We start from the raw sequence: 22178 nt of genomic DNA, 5'->3' as shown, positions 1-22178 counted from the left end.
AGGGTCTAAACATGAGGTCAGTTTCCTCAGAATACAAGTTTTATAGGCCAATGCTAGTAACTAGCCCAGATTCTGGAATGTTTCTCAGTCTATCTGTTTATCCATTTACCACTCATCTTTCTAGTGTTAGGTCAAGCTCCCCTTGACCATGCCAATGACTCCTTCTCTGACTAGTTTTGCATTTATTTTCTGCTGTTTTCAGCCTCAGCTGTTACTTCTTTTCTCCACTTTGTGTTCCATGACCCAACAATGCCCCAGAAATTACAATTCTTTAAATACTCCAAACTTTGTTTACTTATCTCTAAACCACATCACTGACCCTAGCGGCCTTAAGTGCTCCACTATTCTAAATGTGTTTAAAATTTTTGACTCTTTTTTTAAAAAAATTATCTTTATTGTTGAAAGTATTACAAATGTGCCCCTTAAAATTTTTGACTCTTAAAAACATATATGGCAATTGATTATGAATCAAGCTTTCTTATTTATTTTACATTTGTCTTGAATTACTTTTCTGTGTCTTGTTATTTTGCTTTGACTATGTCCGTCTTTCTTACCAGAATACTTGTGTCTAGAAGACAATTGCAGCTTTTTATTCTTAATTTTTCTACTGGGCACATCAAAATGCTTCTTGGATCAAAAGCTGTCCAGAGAATTTGACATATGGATTAATATAGAATATATTAATGATGAAAACTAGTAGAATGGATCTGAGGATTAGGAGAACATTTAGGAACATCAGAGGTCAGCAATGCACAGTAATACCTGGGAATAGGAACGAAATTAAGTAAGGGCAGCAATTGTTGACACTTCTTAACATGGCATTCTTATTGTCCCTAGCATTTCACCTAACACTTTAGTAATCAAAACACTTAAAATGTCTTTACTGAGAAAAGGAGTGCTTATCACTGCTTGATAGACAGAAAACTAGAACTGGAGAAAAACAAACACTTAAAGGAGAAGTTTAACCAAAATTACTTAATGACTGTTTGTGGAGTAAAATTATCCTTCTGAGGAATGAGACACTAGCCTAATTAATGGACAAAGGCTGTAATTTATGGTAGCGCATGGATGTTATATTATCTTTAGATTTCAAGACACAAGCTTTCACAGACACAAGATGAGGGCTAAGTTGATCGCATCTTATTTATACTCGGTAGTGTTACCCTGAGCAAACTCTCAAGTTCAGATAGAGAGTCTGCAAAGGGTAATCGATTTTTGTTCCGGTCACTATCATTGTCATTTATTCTGTCTTATCTGTAGAGTTTAGGCAATGAATCAATAGAAAAATTAATTATTGTCAAAAAGAATTCTTTTGTGATTTTGAAGTAAACTTATCCTAGGAGTCACTTGTTCCTAAGAAATAAGTTCATTGTGAATATTATAAATGGAAGTTCCAAATGGGAGACATTTGAGAAAATATAAAATAACTGATTTGAATTTATTTGTTTGGATTACCTAATTAATAACTATGATTTTGAGCAACCGCAACATAATTTTATCTGAGTTTTAATTATCATGAAGTAAAACCCCTAAATAAGACATAATTTAAATACTTTATCACACGTGAAAATAATTGCTAACTGGAAATTATACAAATTGTAGTATGTGCCAACTTTGGATCACTCTGGAACTTACAAATGAGAGCACTTGCAAATATTTAAGGAGACAACTCAGCTTCCCAGACCATAATTAGTGGTGTTTTATGAAGGTCTGGAACTATTTAAATTGCCCATGCATTTGTTCTTTCCATGTATTCATTCCGTGAGCAACGTATTTCCCTTTTTCCACTTTGTATGAAGCATGAGGGTAGAACGCACCCATAATTCTATACTTTTTGAGAAGTATGGAACACATCCATCAGTTTAGAACACCCTCAAATGAAATTCCTTATCCTCATTTGATCTCCATTGTGGGCAATTTATAAACATTCATATTTAAATATAATGCCTCTTTTTGCAGAAGAAAAACATATGAACCCCAGATGAAAGTCTAGTTAGTGGGATAACAAATAAGAGGCTTAGTTTTATGACTTGTCTCATTATCTCTCCATAGTGAAGTCATGTAATTGCTCCTTGTGCCTTTCTACAAAAAAAAAAAACACAAAAAACAAAAAAGAGCTATATTTACTGGCCCTGTAAAAAGTTCTAGTAATGTTAACTGGTCAAAGTTAGTCTAAAAATTGCATTCAGCATCACGCAGTCTAAATGAACATGGCCGCATTCGTAATTTGCTGAGACTTCCTTGCAGATGTTGGTCTGTCTGCTACCACTGGCCCAGAGGCACTAACATTATTGGATAGCTGTTGCAAGGACTAACCCAGAGGTTGCCATGTTTTATTTGATCCCTAAAATTGTTTTTTTTTTTCATTGAGTCAACATTAAAATGTTGGCAGATTTCACATAAAATTCCACATTTCTATCTTCTGTGGAAATCTGGCCGCACTTGGCTTATATTCCTACATAGAAGCAATCAGCTGGAAATGAATGCTCATCGCCACCTTTGGATAAGGTGTAACTTTCCAGTTTGTTACTGTTTACCACAGGTGCTGTGTCCACTGTTACTGGTCAGGAAGCTTGCTGCATTGCTTCCCTTTTTTCTTGTACCTCTTTAAAGAAGACAAGTGAAAACCAGAACAGTAGTCTTCTTTTCAAGAAAAATATGACAAAGTATGTTTTTTTGTGGGTTGTTTTGTTTTGTTTTGTTTTTTGTTTTTTTGTTTTCAGAAAGTAGAGATATTGACAAGTGTTTCATAGGGTTAGACAAATAATGTTTGTATGTGTTAAATGATTATAACTGCCCTGGCTGGGCGGCTTATTTGGTTGAAGCATGGTCTCGTGCACCAAAAAGGTTTTGGGTTTGATCCCCAGTAGGAATGCAAACCAGAGGCAACTGATCAATGTTTCTCTCTAATATCTCTCTCTCTCTCTCTCTCTCTCTCTCTCTCTCTCTGTCCAAAATCGATAAACAGATCCTCAGATGAGGACAAAATAAAATTATACCCAACAGCTTTCCTCATATCACTTAACACTCAGATTCTATTAGTGAGTAGGTTACAGCAGCTCCCAGCCTACCCTTGAGTTTGGCCTCGGGTGCCCTATAAATGGAATCTTCTCCTCAGAAGCCCTTGTCATGCTCCCTGCCCAGAACTGCTGAAGCCGTCCAGCAGTTCTTTTTCAGAACTCATCTTGGCTTTCTATCTGCCCCTTTGAACTTGATTCTCTGCATCTTTCCCCTCTTAGCCAGAATAGAGGTCCCTGTTTCTTACAGCCCCTGCACCAAAATTAGATGCCAGATATAATAGAGTAATTCACTACTCTTTGTCAAATATGTACTATTTGTCAGCTTTGTTATAGGTCCAAGGGTGAAGCAATGAACAAAATACACCCAGTTAAGGTCAATATACAGCTTACATTCCAGAGAGAAACAGACAATAAAAATCCAAGCAGCTGTCCTGGCTGATGTGGCTCAGTTGGAGCCTCCTCCTGTACACCAAAGTGTCACAGGTTCGATTCCCAGTCAGGACACACACCCAGGTTGTGGGTTCCATCCCCAGTCAGGGTGTGTACAAGAGGCAACCAATCGATGTTTCTTTCTCACAATGGTGTTTCTCTCTCCCTTCCTCTCTCTAAAATCTATTTGCTAATGTAATATACAGTTAGGCAAATAGGACTCTGAAGCAAAATAAAGCAGGCTAAGGAGATAGTGGAAATGGAGAAGGGGAACTATTTTTATAGGTGTCATCACCTTGAAGGAAGACACTTTTCAACTGAGAACTGAATGAGGTAACAGAAAATCATGGACTTGCGTGAAGAGTGTTTCAGATGGGGAATAAGTGCCAAGGTGCTGGAGGGGAGCACGCCTGAGGCTCCGTAAGAGCAAGAACTGGGATGGGAGTGGTAGATGTGGGCCAGGCACGCCGGGGCTTGCAGGCCATGCTAGGCTGTTGGGAGTTTATTCTAAGATTAATAGAAGTCACTGGGGCTTTTTCGACAGTTTCAGAGGGGAATTGTCAGGCTTAATTTGCCACATCCAATCCAAGCTCCAACTTCAGAGACACTCTTTTGGGAGAAGGGATCAGATGGAATAAAATTCCTGTACATTAGAGTTCTGAGTGAATTTGATAATGATAGTCTAATTTATTTTAGCCAGTAGCAGCATTTGATTATATTCACATGATTTTTTTTCTAACAATACTACTATATCTGGCACAGAATAAGAAATAGAAAAATAATGGATGTGGAAGATGAAAAGTTATATATGCAGTGGTGTCAGCTCCTCTCAGAAAAGGAAAAGGATAGAATAAGTGGACTTTGCCTCATTCAAATGATCAAATTATACACCTTGTATATTCATTTTTTACAGATAATACTATATGGTACTATATATGGTTGTGTTGTTTACTCCTCAATGGGCAGCAAATACACTTAAAACAACCTGAGCTAAATATTTGGAAAAGTTGAGGACATTTAATCATTACTGAAACTTAAGTGTTTTACTAACTTGGTTTTTAAAAAATATTTTTTAGTGCCCAGGAGGAGCATTTACACCCAATATGCGAACCACCAAGGAGTTCCCAGATGATGTTGTCACTTTCATTCGGAACCACCCTCTCATGTACAATTCCATCTACCCGATCCACAAAAGGCCCTTGATTGTCCGGATTGGCACCGACTATAAGTACACAAAGATAGCTGTGGATCGAGTGAATGCTGCTGATGGTAGATACCATGTCCTGTTTCTTGGAACAGGTAAGTAGTTGAGCTCAAATTATACTTCAATGTGTAGAAGCGAGTATAATAGGTAAGGATTAAGATACTGAAACCAAAAAGTCCCCAATGTTTATTTCTGTCTGACCATCAGTGAGATAGTTAATGTCTTTATGCCTCAGTTTCCACATCTGTAAATTGGAGTTGATAAAGTAAAATAAACTGCTTTATAGGGTTGTGTATAAGTTGATTAATATATATAAAGCACTTAGAATAGTTCCTGGCACATATTATAGTGAAATGTAATGATAATGACCCGAGTTAAGAGAGGAAGACATTTTAAGCATGGGTAAGTGGTTTCCCAACTAAAGTAAATTTTGTGACATTTTTATAAATACATGGATCCATTTTTCAATGATAATGATAGATATGTTCTGTTCTAGATAACATTTGAAAGTGAACTTAATAAACCAAATACAGATTTTTTAAAAAGTATTGATGGTACCGTTTTAATATATTCATGAATTCTAGTTTGTCAATTTACTTCAATAGACAAGTAGAATGAAAATACTCCTGCTTATAGACCTACATGTTGTTGAATGGCTAGCCTTATAGCAGTGGTTCTCAAAGTGTGGTCTTCAGACCAAAGAGCAAAATCAATATCACCCAAGAACTTGTTAGAAATGCAAATTCTCGGCCTCCAACCCAGGAACTCTAGAGAGGAGACCCAGTCATCTGTGTTTTAATAAGCCCTCCAGGTAATTCTAATGCACACAAAAGTTTGAGAACCACTACTAAAAAAAAAAAAAAAATTAAAGAAACTAGATTGCCTGTAAGGCAGTAAATAACAATATCTTAATATTTTTCTAACATTCCTGACTACCAAAATAGGCATTGATGAAATCTATTTACTTGTCTTGTTGCAATATTATAACTAGTCCATGAAATTAGGTAAATTTCTCTACTAGTTTAAGAAATGGATATAAAATAAAAGTTGTCTGTGGAATATGTATTCCAAGCTAAGGAAGAAATTGCACTCAAACTTCAGTCAGTTTAAGATGTGAATACTTTTTTTTGGGCTAAATATAATTTTCAAAGTCTGCTTTTCTTATAGAGTTCTTATTGTACCCTTGTTTATCATTATACTTAAAACCTCAGATATGGATTTTTCACTCTCATGATTACAGCTTATACTGGTCTGAGGTTGAGAAGCTTCTGACATGTACTGTTTGGTATCCTCTCCCACACTTGGACATATCTGTGTTTTCACTTGTCCTTTCCCCATACCCAAGGAATAATCCTTCCTCCCAGACTAACCAATTCTCACTCTGCTTTTAATTTCATCCCCTCCTGACATTTCCAAGGCCATTCGTTATCAATTATATTCGAATTAATTTTTTCTTACATTTTATTCTCCACTTAATTCTTGGCTTCGAAACCTTATGCTGGGATATAAAACTAGACCTAACCTTCACCCATTGCTACCTCTGCTGTACTGCTGGTTTTGCCAAGGTCTTCAATGCTCCCAAAGTAAGACAATCCAATGGCCTTTATGCATTAAAATACCTCCATCTCCTCTTTGCATCATTTGGCATTGTAGAATCTCTCTTTACTTGGTTCAGTCACAAGTTACAATAGTCCTCTTTTCTCTGGAAGCTTCTCCATTTCCTTCATTAGCCTGCATTTCTCCTGCCCAGGAGTGTAGGCATTCCGGGAGGTTCTTCCCATGGTCTTCTTTTTACATATTCTTCGGCCATCTTATTCATTCATTTGGTTCTAATAACCTGTAATCCCAAATGTATATCTCTAGTCATTGAAATTTTCTGAGCTCATTATTTGCATTTACAACTTACTATTAAATAACATAAATTGTATGATTCATGAACATTTTAGACACCATACTTCAAACTCAATTCATTCACTTCTAAAACCCTCTATCCAGTGCTTAATCTAGTCTTCCATATTTGTGTTCTTATTGCACATTCCTCTCAAGGTTCTATTTCTCCTTGACATATATTTTCTCTCTCTCGTTCCACAGTACCTGGTAAGCTCAATAAATATTTGTCAAGATGAACTGAAAATCATAACTCTGCCAATCACTACTACTCATGTAATCAAATCCATAACTGACTTCCAAAGCTAATACCATTTGCATATACCCTGTGTTCTTCAAAGAGGTAGCCTCTAAATTAGTGAATACAAAGAGTTGCTTTTAGCCTTGGCTCAGATCATTCAGTGTGGAGTTTTCATTTAAAAAAAAAAAAGGCTTATTTTTTCCTGAGGTGAAGTGGTAATTTTAGAGTCAACCTCTCCCTTAATGTCTCATTGAAACCTGTCTTAATGTGGACTCTGATGTTATAACCAGGCTGTTTTTTCATGTAACTCTATATGAAATATGTAAATTTCATGAATGGAATTTCCAAGTCCTTAAAAACTGTGCAGCAGTGTTTTTTCAGATAAAAGGCAGTAAGAAACATGCTTTTACACAAGTTCTTTGGCTTTTCTTACCACATCGCTATCTGGCATCTTTACATACACTTTTTACATTGGTATTTAAACATTTGTGTCATTTTGAAAAATAGTACTTAGGAATATGTGTTTTTTTTGTGTTTTTTTTATTTTTTAAAATTCTTTATTGTTTAAAGTATTACATATGTCTCCTTTTCCCCAATTGGCCTCTCCCTGGCTGCACCCACCCCCCAGCACATGCCCTCACTCCCTATTGTCTGTGCCCATTGGTTATGCTTATATGCATACATACAAGTCCTTTGGTTGATCTCTTACATCACCCTCCCACCCTCCCCTGCCTTCCCTCTGAGGTTGGATGGTCTGTTCGATGCCTCTAAGTCTCTGGATCGATATTTGTTCATCAGTTTATGTTGTTCAGTATATTTCAGAAATGAGTGAGATAATGTGATATTTATCTTTCTCTCCAGGACCATCCATGCTGTTGCAAATGGTAGGAGTTCCTTCCTTTTTACAGCAGTATAGTATTCCATTGTGTAGATGTACCAATTTTAATCCACTTATCTGCTGATGGGCACTTAGGCTGTTTCCAAATCTTAGCTATTATAAAATGTTCTGCTATGAACATAGGGGTGCATATATTCTTTCTGATTGGTGTTTCTAGTTTCTTGGAATATAGTCCTAGAAGTGGGATCACTGGGTCAAATGGCAGTTCCATTTTCAGTTTTTTGAGGAAACTCCATACTGTTCTCCACAGTGGCTGCACCAGTCTGCATTATCACCAGCAGTGCATGAGGGTTCCTTTTTCTCTGCATCCTCGACAACACTTGTCATTTGTTGGTTTGTTGATGATAGCCATCCTGACAGGTGTGAGATAGTACCTCATTGTTGTTTTGATTTGCATCTCTTGGATGATTAGTGACTTTGAGCATGTTTTCATATGTCTCCTGGCCTTCCTTCTGTCCTCTTATGAAAAATATCTATTTAGATCTGTTGCCCATTTTTTGATTGGGTTGTTTGTCTTCCTTTTGTTAATTTGTATGAGTTCCCTGTAAATGTTGGAGATTAAACTCTTATTGGTGATAACATTGGCAAATATGTTCTTCCATGCAGTGGGCTTTCTTGTTTTTTGTTGATGGTTTCTTTTGCTGTGCAAAAGCTTTTTATTTTGATGTAGTCCCATTTGTTTATTTTCTCTTTAGTTTCCAGTGCCCTAGGAGCTATATCGGTGAAGATGTTGCTTTGGCATATGTCCGAGATTTTGCTGCCTGTGGATTCCTCTAAGATTTTTATGGTTTCCTATCTTACATTTAAATCCTTTATCCATTTTGAGTTTATTTTTGTGTCTGATGTAAGTTGGTGGTCTAGTTTCATTTTCTTGCATTTATCTGTCCAATTTCCCCAACACCATTTATTGAAGAGACTGTTTTGACTCCATTGTATGTTCATGCCTCCTTTGTCAAATATTAATTGAACATAATGGCTTGGGTCGATTTCTGGGTCCTCTGTTCTGTTCCATTGATCTATATGTCTGTTCTTGTGCCAGTCCCAGGAATTTTGAGAGCCGTGAGTTTATAATACAGCTTGATATCTGGTAGGAATATGTTTTTAATTTTAGTGGGAAACTTCCTGATGATCACTTACAAAGCCACACAAGTCTCTTGAAGAGTATTCTAATAGGAAATGTTTCTCCCAACATTATCTATCTGAAGAGATAGTAACTCAATCACTGAACCTTAGTCTCATGGTCATATCAGACAACACTACGACTTAAAAACAGTGCTTTCAATTTACCTGAAATTCTAACAACCAATATATCGGTATAAACTATTTTCTGCCCAAGTAGTTCTTGAATTGCTGGTAAAAGGAGAATTCTCAGTGCTTGTTTGCTGCTAAAAGTAAATAAAATACTTTTCTGAACTGAAACTTGGGGGAAGCATAAGTCACTATTCCTAGGATTTCTTAGGTTTGTATATCTAAACGTCTTAGGTAGGATATAATATTTCTTGGGTATCTCAAATCCTCAGGTAAAGAAGAGCCCTTCAGCTGTTATAAATAAACTAGAGGCCCAGTGCACAAAATCAGAGCACTTGTAGGGTCCCTAATGGCTGGTGGCGGCTGGCTGGGTACTCCCTCACTTTCCCCGGCTGCCTGCTGCCTCCTGGTAGAACTACCAGAAGAACTCCCGGTCAAGGGGACAATTTGCATACTATGCTTTTACTATATAGGATAATGATGTTCCAGTTATTGCCACAATAAGGCAAGCTTGCTCTTATGGCATCTGGACCATCATGGAAAAATCAGGGGAATTTAATGAAGACATTATTTGGCAAAGAAGATGTCATAGGAAAAATGTATGTGACAGTGTGTTGAATTGCAGATATGATATTGTGTAACTATATTCATTTTGAATGATATGAATGATTCTATAGCCCCCAGAAACTCCATGGTAGCTGTGTGAGCTCAGTACCTAGTAACTGTTAGAATTAGCCTACTCTGGCTGAGTTTGAGAGGCTGATAATCTGGCCTTCTATTCTCATGGGACTGTCCCATTATATTTTGTGTGCTGCCAGATACCAAGATAGAAATATAAATACATCCTATATAATAAAAGGCTAATATGCAAATTGAATCACTGGGGGGCAGATGCTCAACGCAGGAGCTTCCCCCTGTTGGTCCGTGCACTCCCATAGGGGGAACGCCGCTCAGCCAGAAGCCCGGCTCATGGCTAGCGAGAGCAGCGGCAGTGGCGGGAGCCTCTCCCACCTCCACTGCAGCACTAAGGATGTCCAACCGATGGCAGGGAGTGGGCTTAAGCCATCAGTCAGACATCCCCAAGGGCTCCCAGACTGCGAGAGGGCACAGGCCAGGCTGAGGGACGCCCCCCCCCCCCCCCCCCCGCCTCCAGTGCACAAATTTTGTGCACTGGGCCTCTAGTAGATAAATAAAATAACAGGAAGGAAAGAAAAAAGAAAAAAAAAAAAGGAAGGAAGGGGAAATAATGAACTTTGTCTTCTCATCTTTACTATTTTTATTTTTGTTGTTAAAACATCATTTTTAATTGTTGACACTATTGCAGAGGTTCCTCACCTCCACCCCCACCCCCTGGCCTTCACCACACTGTTTTCTGTGTTCATGGGCAATGCATATGTTATTTGGTTAATCTCTTCACCTTCTTTCATCCAGTCATCACCACTACCCTCTAAAAAAGATCACAGCTTGAAAAAAAGAATTTTAAAATCAGTGATTTATTTTATCTTTTAGTAGTATTTGTGATGTTCTGTGGCTTTTTTTTTTTCTTATTTTTTGATTCTTGGTATTTAGGCTGTGGGTATTTTTGTGTTTCTTGCTTTTTTTAATTTTTTTTTTTTTAATCTTTAGGAAGCACTGAAAACAGCAGACAAGGGCTCCCAGAGAATTAGCATTTCTATTTTAACTTTGCCACTTTCCGCTCACATCCAGGGCATCTTTTCAAAGCTGACTGTACAGCATAGTGGAGGCATTTCTTTTTGTTTTTCCTTTGCGTCTGGAGTTATGAAAACATGTAAGTGCCTGGGTCAGATTCAGACACATTCTGTCAAATTTATATTTTTAGTACTGTACATGAATCAGAATGACATGTGGTTTCTGATGAAAGAATGAGAGTATTCTTAGGAATAGATGTTAGAGGTTTAGGATGATTTAATGTCATGATGTTTTTTTCATATAAGGATACATGCGGTGTTCTGCCAAAATTCTTATATAGTATGGTATATGGTTTCATACTTCTTGTTAGCTTCTGTTTAACTGGGTGAGTACTAAGTTGGAATGTTGGCTCTAGTACGTCCTTTGAAAATGTGGAGTTTTGAAGTGTGTGCCACAAATGTGACTAAAGACTAAATGAGTTTGCCTTGCCGCATTACAAGGTAAATGCCTTCATAGTAACTAACTAGTTTTGGCAGTCACATCTCTTGGAATGACACACTTATTGAACTGCTAAGCTAGGCATTTTGATTTTTAAAGAACTCCCAAAAATATCCCACATAAAATTTGATAGCTGAAGCAGGGCATTTGAGTTTATAAAATACTACTGTCGGTTGGAAGCTGTGCATGAATGTCACTCTAAGGATAATGTCTAGACTTCTCCTTCTCTTAGGAGTAAGGAACAAATCCCTTTGTAAGTCACTGACTTTTAATAACATTGTGGTTCACTGCTTTTCAAAGCAGAATCTGGAAACATCTGAGCATTTGCCAAGGATTCCACAGGGATATTCACAGTAGGAAATATTAATGGAACAGAGTAGAATGATGGTTGATGGTTGAATTGTCAGAAGAAATACCATAAATCATGGTGTGATGACTGCTTGATCATGTAGAAGAGAAGCAAAAAGAGCAATATGAAAAGAAAAAAAAATGAAGATAGCCCATACAGTGATTGCTAATCCAGAGACAAATGTTCTCATTTAAACTTTACCTTTAAAATATAATTTATTAAAAATAAATATATGGCCCTAACCGGTTTGGCTCAGTGGATAGAGCGTCGGCCTGCGGACTCAAGGGTCCCAGGTTCGATTCCGGTCAAGGGCATGTACCTTGGTTGCGGGCACATCCCCAGTAGGGGGTGTGCAGGAGGCAGCTGATTGATGTTTCTCTCTCATCAATGTTTCTAACTGTCTCTCTCTCTCTCCCTTCCTCTCTGTAAAAAATCAATAAAAAAAAATGTATTTAAAATAAATAAATACATAAATAAATAAATAAATAAATATATGACTGCCTGGCTGGTGTGGCTCAGTGTTTAAGCATCGACCTATGTATGAACCAGAGTTCACAGTTTGATTCCCAATCAGGGCCATGTTGTGGGCTAGATTCCCAGTAGGGGGCGTGTAGGAAGCAGCCAATCAATGATTCTCATCATTGATGTTTCTCTCTCCCTTTCTCTCTGAAATCAATAAAAATATATTAAATAAATAAATGAGTAAATAATGACTTGTTGCTGAAAAAAATTATTTCAAAAAGAATTGTTTTCCTTTAAGCTACTGTTCAGAAATATGTTCTTTTAAACACCACATAATGTCTGATATAATGATCATATAAATTTTAGTGTTGCTAGCTTGCTTGAATTAACCATTTATTTATTTAATATTCTACTTATGCAAATAAGTATAATTTGTTAGGTTTCTAATTTTATTACTATTTTATTGTATTACTACTAGAGGCCTGATGCAGGAAATTCATGCAAGGGGCTCAGCCCTCACAGCCCCAGCTTCGTCCGGAAGGTCATCCAGACAATCATTCTGCTGTTCTAATTAACATATTAGCTCTTTATCTTATCTAATAAAAGAGCAATATGCAAATTGACCATCACTCCAACATACAAGATGGCTGCTCCCATGTGGTCAAAGATGGCTGCTCCCATGTGGACACAAGATGGCCACCACAAGATGGCCAGCAGGGGAGGGCAGTTGGGAGCGATCAGGCCAGCAGGGGAGGGCAGTTGTAGACGATCAGGCCAGCAGGGGAGGGCAGTTGGGAGGGACCAGGCCTGCAAGGGAGGGCAGTTGGGGGCAATCAAGCCTGCAGGGGAGGGCAGTTAGGGGTGACCAGACCAGCAGAGGAGGGAAATTGGGGATGATCAGGCCTGCAGGGAAGGGCAGTTGGGGGGGACCTAGGCCTGCAGGGGAGAACAGTTGGGGGGGAACAGGTCTGCAGGGGAGGGCAGTTAGGGGCAATCAGGCTGGCAGGGGAGCAGTTAGGCATCAATCAGGCTGGCAAGGGAGTGGTTAGAGGGTGATCAGGCTGGCAGGCAGAAGCAGTTAGGGTCAATCAGGAAGGCAGGGAAGCAAGCAATTGGGAGCCAACAGTCCTGGATTGTGAGAGGGATGTCCAACTGCCCGTTTAGGCCCGATCCTACCGGGATCGGGCCTAAACTGGCAGTCGGACATCACTCGAGGGGTCCCAGATTGGAGAGGGTGTAGGCTGAGCTGAGGGAGCATCCCTCAAGGGGTCCCAGATTGGAGAGGGTGCAGGTTGGGCTGAGGGACACCCCCCCCCCGTGCATGAATTTTGTGCACCAGCCTCTACTTATATATGATTATAATGATGCTAATTAAATTTCTTTATACTGCTTACCTTTTGCCAGATATTTCATTGAATCTCATCTACCCATTATAACTAACCTATGCGGAATTGCAAAAATGTAGGCTCCATGGAGGGCAATGATATCTCTATAATTTATTCATAGCTATATGCTCAATCCCTAGAACAGAGCATCACTCAAAGTTGTCACTCAGTAGATATTATTTGAATAAATGAGTGAATGAGTTGCACTTATCCTTCACTGTGTTTGCACAGAAGCATGGATAAGTTAAGATCACTTAGTTATTTAGTATACAATACAATCAGAATATACATTCTTGCTGTCAGATTTCACATCTTGAACATATATCTTTTCCACATTACTACCTCATTTACCATCATTACTTTACAATATTTCATTTTATGAAGTTAAGATAATCTCATTTATTTTTTTCTCAGTTTACTATGAATTAAAAGTTTCATCCACATATGTCAAGATGATCTATTGACATTCAACATTAGCATTGGCATTGCTTTCACTGAGTCATATCACTCAATTTCACCCATCTACAAGTTATCACCAGTCTTAACATGTGAACAAGATGCATTTTATAAGGTGACAAAAAGCCTTGGAACAGACTAGATTTGTGTGTGAATTAGCTATCCAAGAATTTAACCTGTGAATGTGATATATCTTAGTTATTTAGCATGTATTTAGTTAGAAATGAGGGAGGTAATATTTGGGGAGAGAGATGAAGATGCAAAAATGGGGTAGGACTTCACCTTAATTTTTTAAAATAAATCTTTATTGTTCAGATTATTACAGTTGTTCCTCCTTTTTCCCCCTGTGGCTCCTCTCCACCCAGTTCCCACCCCCCATGCCCTTACCTCCCCCCCACTGTCCTCATCCATAAGTGTATAATTTATGTCCAGTCTCTTCCCACATCCCCCACGTCCCCTTCCCCCTGAAAATTGTCAGTCCACTCCCTTGATTCTATTATATTCACCAGTTTATTGTGTTCATCAGATTTTTTTTATTCACTTGATTTTTAGATTCACTTGTTGATAGATATGTATTTGTTGTCACTTCGTTGTTCATAATTTTTATCTTTACCTTTTTCTTGTTCTTCCTCTTCTTAAAGAATACCCTTCAGCATTTCATATAATACTGGTTTGGTGATGATGAACTCCTTTAGCTTTTTCTTATCTGTGAACTCTTTACCTTACCTTCAATTCTAAATGATAGCTTTGCTGCGGAGAGTAATCTTGGTTGTAGGTTCTTGCTATTTATCACTTTGAATATTTCTTGCCACTCCCTTCTGGCCTGCATAGTTTCTGTTGAGAAATCAGAATCATATGAGTACTCCCTTGTAGGTAACTGTTTTTTTCTTGCTGCTTTTAATATTCTCTCTTTGTCTTTTTCCCTTGGCATTTCAATTATGATGTGTCTTGGTGTGGTCCTCTTTGGATTCCTTTTGTTTGGGGTTCTCTGCGCTTCCTGGACTTGTAGGTCTATTTCTTTCAGGTAGGGGAAGTTTTCTGTCACTATTTCTTCAAATAGGTTTTCAATCTTGCTCTCTCTCTTCTTCTGGCACCCCCACAATTCAGATGTTGGTACGCTTGAGGTTGTCCCAGAAGCTTCTTACACTATCTTCATATTTTTGGATTCTTTTTTTCTTTTTGCTTTTCCGGTTGGGTATTTTTTGCTTCTTTGTATTTCAAATCTTTGACTTGATTCTTGGGATCCTCTAGTCTGTTGTTGGATCTCTGTATATTATTCTTTCTTTCAGTCAGTGTATGCTTAATTTCTAGTTGGTCCTTTTTCATATCCTTGAGGATCTCACTAAATTTATTGGAGGTTTCTGGAAGATTCTTGAATAACCTTATAACCGTGGTTTTGAACTCTATATCTAGTAGTTTGCTTTCCTCCATTTCTTTCATTTGTGACCTGTTTCTTTGTCTCTGCATTTTGGCTGCTTCCTTGAGTTGATAGAGTAGCTTTGTGTGCTAGGTGTCCTATAGGGCCCAGTGGCTCAGCCTCCCTCATTACCTGAGGTGGACACTCTTGGTGCACCCCTTTGTGGGCTGTGTGCACAGTCTTGTAGTTAAGCCTTGATTGTTGTTGGTATCACTGGGAGGAACTGTCCTCCAGGCCAATTGGCTGTGAGGATCAGTTGTGTCCACACTGGGAGAACTTCTGTGCTGGAGACACCCTTATGGAGCAAGACTTGCTTCAGTGGGGCTTTGGTGCTCACTGAATCTGCCCCCTGAGTGTGTCTCTTATGGATCTGAAGAGTTGTAATCTGGATGGTCTCACTCTGACCGAGGAGGTGCAAAGTCAGCTACTGCATGAGGCCACCCAGCAAGAGCTACAGAGAGATCTGCAGATTCCTCCTCTGTTTGGGGTTTGGAGGTGCCCAGATGAGGCCCAGCTGTGAAGCAATGCAAGCTACTGTCAAGCCTTGGGCCTTCTTTTGGAGTCTTTGGGGCTCTCTGACTCAGCTACAGTATGTTAGGTTTTAGATTGCAATGGGCCAGGCCATTCATATGCAAAAGCCCCTGCACACAGCTTGGGTGGGGTTGTAAATTGGGTGGGGCGGGGTCTCAGGGAATCACCAGGGTGGAGCAAACAGCAATGGCTGACCATCAACCCTGCCCCGAAGAGGTCCCCAGGTCTCTGTGTCCCGCGGCACCGGGCAGGAACAATGATTGCTGCAAGCACCTCTGAGAGAAAGCCGCCCTAATGTTCTGCCCTGATGCCAGTTTCTCCCCCTATGAGTCTGGGTCCCCAGAGTCTTGCCCAGAACTGGAATTCAGAGCAGTGGGGAGCTTGTGTCTCCCTCCTGATTGAAAAAGACAACAGCGTACTCAGTTGCCAGCCCCTTTCCGTGCACGCGCCACTGTACCTCCGCACTTCACTTCTGCACCTCTGCGCCTCCTCCGAGTCTCAGTGTGCTTTTCTCTTTCCTTCTAGTTGTATAATTTCCACTCAGCCAGCTTTCCTATGGTTCTGGATGATATCCGTTTTGTCTTTTAGTTGCAGTTTTGAAGTGGTTGTGTGCAGCAGCAAATTTATGCGTTTACCTATGCCACCATCTTGGTTTCTCCAGTACTTCACCTTAATTTTTATGTATCACTAAATCTTGACACATTTTAAATTTGTTTTAAAATGGGACTTATATTTGTGTTCAAAATGACTTCCCCACTCACCAAATACATATGAATCTCTTTGGCTTGCTTCTGTTTCCTTAATTTAAATGGATTCTGCATAATCAGTTGGCATATATGGAGGATTTCAGAATATCAAACAATGAGTTAGTGTCTGTCAGCAGGAAGAGAGACAGCAATGATTTGCTCTGTAACAACGGCTCATTTACTATTGATCACTGATATTTTCTTACATGACTAGAAAAAAAACTACAGTCAAACATCATCCCTGCATGTTGCCTTCATTTAACCCTTAACCCTTATTTGATTGTAAGAAAATTTGTAGCCTACGACATCTGTAAAGAAGAAATAACCACAATATGTCCTGTTCTTCATGTACTGCTAAGTTTCCATGAGGCATACCTGGTGACCTTCAACCCTAGGAGAAGAATTCATAGCTACCACTCAGCCAGGCCAGGCCTTCTCTATATAACTACCCAAAGGAAGTCTATATGTAGCTGTCAGTTGTGGGGGCAGTTTTTGTGGAAAGCCATTTTTAAAAATCTTCCTAATGAACTGGGAAAAGTTCAAAATGTAGAACACAAAAATAAATATTTGTTTAAAGGAGAGAAATGTTTTATTTTTTAATATGAAGTGTAAATTGGAACAAAAATATTTGAAACTAGATTTCTGAAGTGAATCTGTGAATCATATATGTTTTACTTTACTTAGTACTATGCTTATTTTTTTTCTTCCACTAATATGGTAGGTAGAATAGTAGCCCTCAAAGTTCTCTCCATCCTGGTCCACAATACCTTACATGGCAAAAGAGACTTTGCAGGTATGGTTAATGTTATAGACATTGAGATGAGGAGATTTTCTGAATGGTGTGGGTATGCCCTGCCTAATTGCATGGGCAGAGGGCTTTTAATGGCTATCATCAGAGGGAGATATACTCAGAGAGATATGACTGCTGACTTAGACGACAGAGGAAGGAGACCATATGCCAAGGAATTTGGTCACTAGAAGCTGGAAAATGCAAGGAAGTGGATTCTCTTTAGAATATCCAAAAATGAATGCATTCTTCCTTACACCTTGATTTTAGCTCATTGAGACCCATGTTAGATTTTGAATCTACAGAACTCTAAATAATAAATTTATGTTGTTTTAAGACACAAAAATGGTGGTAATTTGTTTTAGCTGCAGTAGAAAACTAATATAACTAGGCTTTGAATTCTAGCTTAATTGAAAGACTAGAATGAAACAATTTGGATGCTTCTCTTAAAAATTTCTAAAATAGAGATTAATAAATTCTGGTTTTAAATTTCTGGCAAAGCCCTTACTGATTAATGCAAAAATATAACATGTTATGCTCTGTAGCTGTTTGTCAACCAGTACAGAATAACATAGTAATATATCATAGTAATATATCACAGTAATGTATCATTTGTATATTCACTCATTAGAATTTATTGAGCCTATTGCATGCCAAGGCTTATGATATGTAAAGAATAATAACAGCAGCACATTCTTTTAAGGAGCTCATGTGGAATAAGCAATTCAATTCAGTTCAGTAAATATTATCAAACAATTATTATGTGGCAGGCACTCTTACAGGTGCTTAGGATACATCAATGAAACAGACTAAGATCTTCATTCTACTGGAAGAGAAAATGACCATAATAAATAAGCAAATTATATAAACCCTTGAACTTCATAAAAGCTATTTAAAAAAAAATCAGAACTGGTGAAGGGAAATATGTGCTCAGGGTTTGTGTCATTGATAAGGTTATAGTTGAGCAAAGACTTGAAAGAGTAGGATAACTCGCCAACAGACAATATGAGGAAAGAGTATTGTTAGGTCCTCATAGAGAGTAGTTTGCTAAGCTCTATAATATGAGGATCTGTAACATCCAGGAAAGGATACACATTTGCAATAGTTTTCTATTGCTATATAATAAATCACCACAAAATTAGGGCCATAAAACTAAACACATATTATCTTAGTTTCTGTACATGAATGCTTAGCTGTCCTTTCTGCTCAGAGTCTCACAAGGCTGCCATTAAAGTGTAGGTCAGCCTGCATTCCTTTCTGGAGTGCATTTTTACTTCTTTTCCAATTTGGATGCCTTTTATTTCTTCTTGTCTGATCACTATGGCTAGCACTTCCAGCACTATATCGGACAGGAGTGGTGAAAGTGGGCATCCCTGTCTTGTTTCATTCTTAGGGAAAATGAGTTTAGTTTTTGCCCATTGAGTATGATGTTGGCTGTGTGTTTGTCATATATGGCTTTTATGTTGAGGTATGATCCTTCTATTCCCACTTTGCTGAGTGTTTTTACCCAAAAAGGATGTTGGATTTTGTCAAATGCTTTTTCTGGATTGATTGATATGATTATGTGATTTTTGTTTCTCAATTTGTTTATGTGATGTATCACATTTATTGATTTGCAGATATTGTACCATCCTTGACCCCCAGAATAAATCCCATTTGGTCATGGTGTATGATCTTTCTAATGTAATGCTGAATCTGATTTGCTAGAATTTTGTTGAGGATTTCAGCATTATGTTCCTCAAGAATATTGGCCTGTAGTTCTCTTTTTTTGTGGTGTCCTTATCTGGTTTTGGAATTAGGGTAATGCTGGCTTCATAGAAAGAGCTTGGAAGTGTGCCTTCCTCTTGAATTTTTTTGAATAGTCTGAGGAGGATAGGTTTTAGTTCTTCTTTGAATGCTTGATAGAACTCCCCTGTAAAGCCATCCAGACCAGAGCTTTTGTTTGCTGGAAGATTTTTGAGGACTGCTTCAATTTCTTCAGTAGTTACTGGCCTATTAAGGTTTTTTTATTCTTCCTGATTGAGTTTTTGGAGCTTGTATTTTTCTAAGAATATGTTCATTTCGTCTAGGTTGTCCATTTTGTTGGAATAGAGTTGTTCATAGTATTTTTTCACAATCGTTTGTATTTTTGTGGGATCAGTTGTTACTTCACCTCTTTCATTTCTGATTTTGTTTATTTGGGTCCTCTCTCTTTGCTTCTTGGTAAGCCTGTCTAGAGGTTCATCAATCTTGTTTATCCTTTCAAAGAACCAGCTCTTGGTTTTGTTGCTCTTTTTTTTTTTTTTTTTGGTTTCTATGTTGTTTATCTCTGCTCTGATCTTTATTATTTCCTTCCTTCTGCTTACACTGGGCTTTTCTTGTTGCTCTCTTTCTAACTCTTTTGCGTTTTAGGGTTAGATAATTTATTATCATTTTTTCTTGTTTTTTGAGGTAGGCCTGTAGAACTATGAACTTCCCTCTTAAGACTGCTTTCACTATGTCCCATAGATTTTTGGATTGTTGTGTTTTCATTGTCATTTGTTGCCATGATGCTTTTTATTTCTTCTTTGATATCTTTGATAACCAAATCATTGTTTAATACCATGCTGTTTAGCCTCCAGGTGTTTGTTTTGTTTTCATGGTTTTTATTGTAGTTGATTCCTAATTTTATGCCATTGTAATCTGAGAAGATGCTTGATATGATTTCTATCTTCTTGAATTTGAAGACTTTGCCTGTGTCCCAATATGTGGTCTATCTTTGAAAATGACCCAGGTGCACTTGAGAAGAATGTATATTCTGTAGCTTTGGGGTGAAATGTTCTGAAGATGTCAATTCCATCTGATCTAGTGAGTCATTTAGGATTGATGTTTCTTTGCTGATTTTTTGTTTAGACGATTTGTCCAGTGGTGTTAGTGGGGTAGTAAAGCCTCCTACTATGACTGAATGGTGTGGGTACTGCTGTCAATCTCTCCCTTGATATCCTCCAGAAGATTTTTTTTATGTATTTGGGTGCTCCTGTATTGCATGCATATATGTTTACCAGAGTTATATCTTCTTGTTGAACTGCTCCCTTTGGTATTATGAAGTGACCTTCCTTATCTCTTGTTATGGCCTTCACTTTGAGGTCTAATTTGTCAGATATAAGTATTGCTACCCCAGCTTTTTTTTCATTTCCATTCACCTGAAAAACCTTTTTCCGTCCCTTCACCATCAGTCTGTATGAGTCCTTTGTTCTGAGGTGGGTTTCCTATAGACAGCAGATACATGGGCCATGTTTTCTTATCCACTCAGCTACCCTATGTCTTTTGATGGGGCATTTAATCCATTTGCATTTAAAGTTATTATTGATAGGTACTTGTTTGTTGCCATTTTTATTCTTTATGCCTGTGTTCCTTCTTCCCTTCTTATTTCTTCTTTTTACAGCAGACCCTTTAGCATTTCTTGCATTTCTGGTTTGGTGGTAATAAACTCCCTTAGTCCTTTTTTGTCTGTGAGCTCCTGATTTCACCCCCAACTTTAATTGATAGCCTTGCTGGGTACAGTATTCTTGGATTCAGACCCTTCCTTTGCATGACTTTGTATATTACATTCCATTCCCTTCTTGCCTGATGTGTTTCTGTTGAGAAATCAGTCGGTAGTCTGATTGGAGTTACCTTGTAGGTAACTTTCTGGCAGCCTTTAAGATTCTTACTTTGTCATTGGTGTTTGCCAATTTAATTATAATGTGTCTTGGTGCTGGTCTTTTTTGGGTTCATCTTGTTTGGGACTCTGTGAGCTTCTTGGACTTGTGTGAGTTTTTTCTTCTTCCCAATATCAGGGAAGTTTTCTGTCATTATTTCTTCAAACAGGTTTTCTACTCCTTGCTTAGTTTCCTCTTCTTCTGGCACCCCTATTATGCAGATGTTAGTTCATTTCATGTTGTCCCAAAGTTCCCTTAGGCTGTCCTCCTGTCTTTTAAGTTTTTTTTCTAGTTGCTGCTCTGCTTGGGTATTTTTTCCTACCTTGTCTTCTAGCTCACTGATGCAGACATCTGCTTCTTCTAGTCTACTATTGATGCTTTCTATTGTGTTCTTTATTGCAGTGATGTCATTTTCATTTCTTCTTGGTTCTTCTTCATTTCCTCTTGGTTCTTACACATATTGTTGAATTTGTCTTCCATCCTTTTCAGCATCCTGATGACCATTTCTCTGAATTCTTTCTCTGACATATTGCTTGCCTCCATTTTATTCACTGTCTCTTTCATTGAGTCCTCCTTTTCTTTCGTATGCGGGCTGTTTCTTTGTCTCCCCATGATCGTTCTCTCAGGGTGTCTGGTTATGTAGCTCTCTCTCTCCTGCATTGACAAAATACAACACAACAAGACACAATGCACAGGGCACCAAACACAAATGTATTCACGATACCAATAACCCCAAATAAAGGTGACCATGAAAGAAAAGAGAATTAGGGGAGAGAAAAGAGTGCAAAAATGATATAGAGAAAAGGCAAAAATGTAAGAGAGAAAAGAAAGAAAAGGAAAAAGAAGGGGGAAAAATATATGTATATGGGGAGAAAACTCCAAAAAACCAACAACTAATCCAAAAAATGTAAGCAACAAACACCCAGAGATGAATGCAAACAACAAGCAACAACTAATCCAAAAAATGTAAACAACAAATACCCAAACAACAAACACCCACAGGAATCTGAGGAGGCAGAGCTCTCTCTAGGCAATCTCTGACCTTCCATCCACGGATTGCCTCACCAGCTGTGTTTAATTCTCCAATTTTGGGTGGATGTTTTTTGATTCAGCTGTTCCTTCTATCTGCTCTGTAAGAAGGCACAGGACCCGTCCACATATTTGGCACCACTTTATTTCTCCCTGGACAAACTTTTTAGGTGCCTTTGGCCAGGGTGGCTGGGGTCTTGGTGTTCATGGGTTCACAGCTGAGGCAGCTGGTCTCTGGGCATTGTGGTTGTAGGGTCCAAGGAGGTATCCAAGGTCTCCCTG

The 22178-nt window shown here is 38.4% G+C and overlaps 1 protein-coding gene across 1 annotated transcript in view; it reads left to right on the top strand.

Moving 5' to 3' along the window:
• Positions 1 to 22178, top strand: part of SEMA3C (semaphorin 3C) — a 175066-nt gene that overhangs the window by 114194 nt on the left and 38694 nt on the right. Inside the window, exon 12 of the mRNA XM_080667027.1 lies at positions 4526 to 4748. Coding sequence (XP_080523153.1) covers positions 4526 to 4748 — 223 coding nt within the window. The remainder of the gene's footprint in view (positions 1 to 4525; positions 4749 to 22178) is intronic.

Source organism: Plecotus auritus, assembly GCF_963455305.1.
Source record: "Plecotus auritus genome assembly, chromosome: 4".
Lineage (NCBI taxonomy): Eukaryota > Metazoa > Chordata > Mammalia > Chiroptera > Vespertilionidae > Plecotus > Plecotus auritus.
The sequence above is the reverse complement of the archived record's forward strand: the minus strand, read 5'-3'. Positions and strand labels throughout refer to the sequence as shown.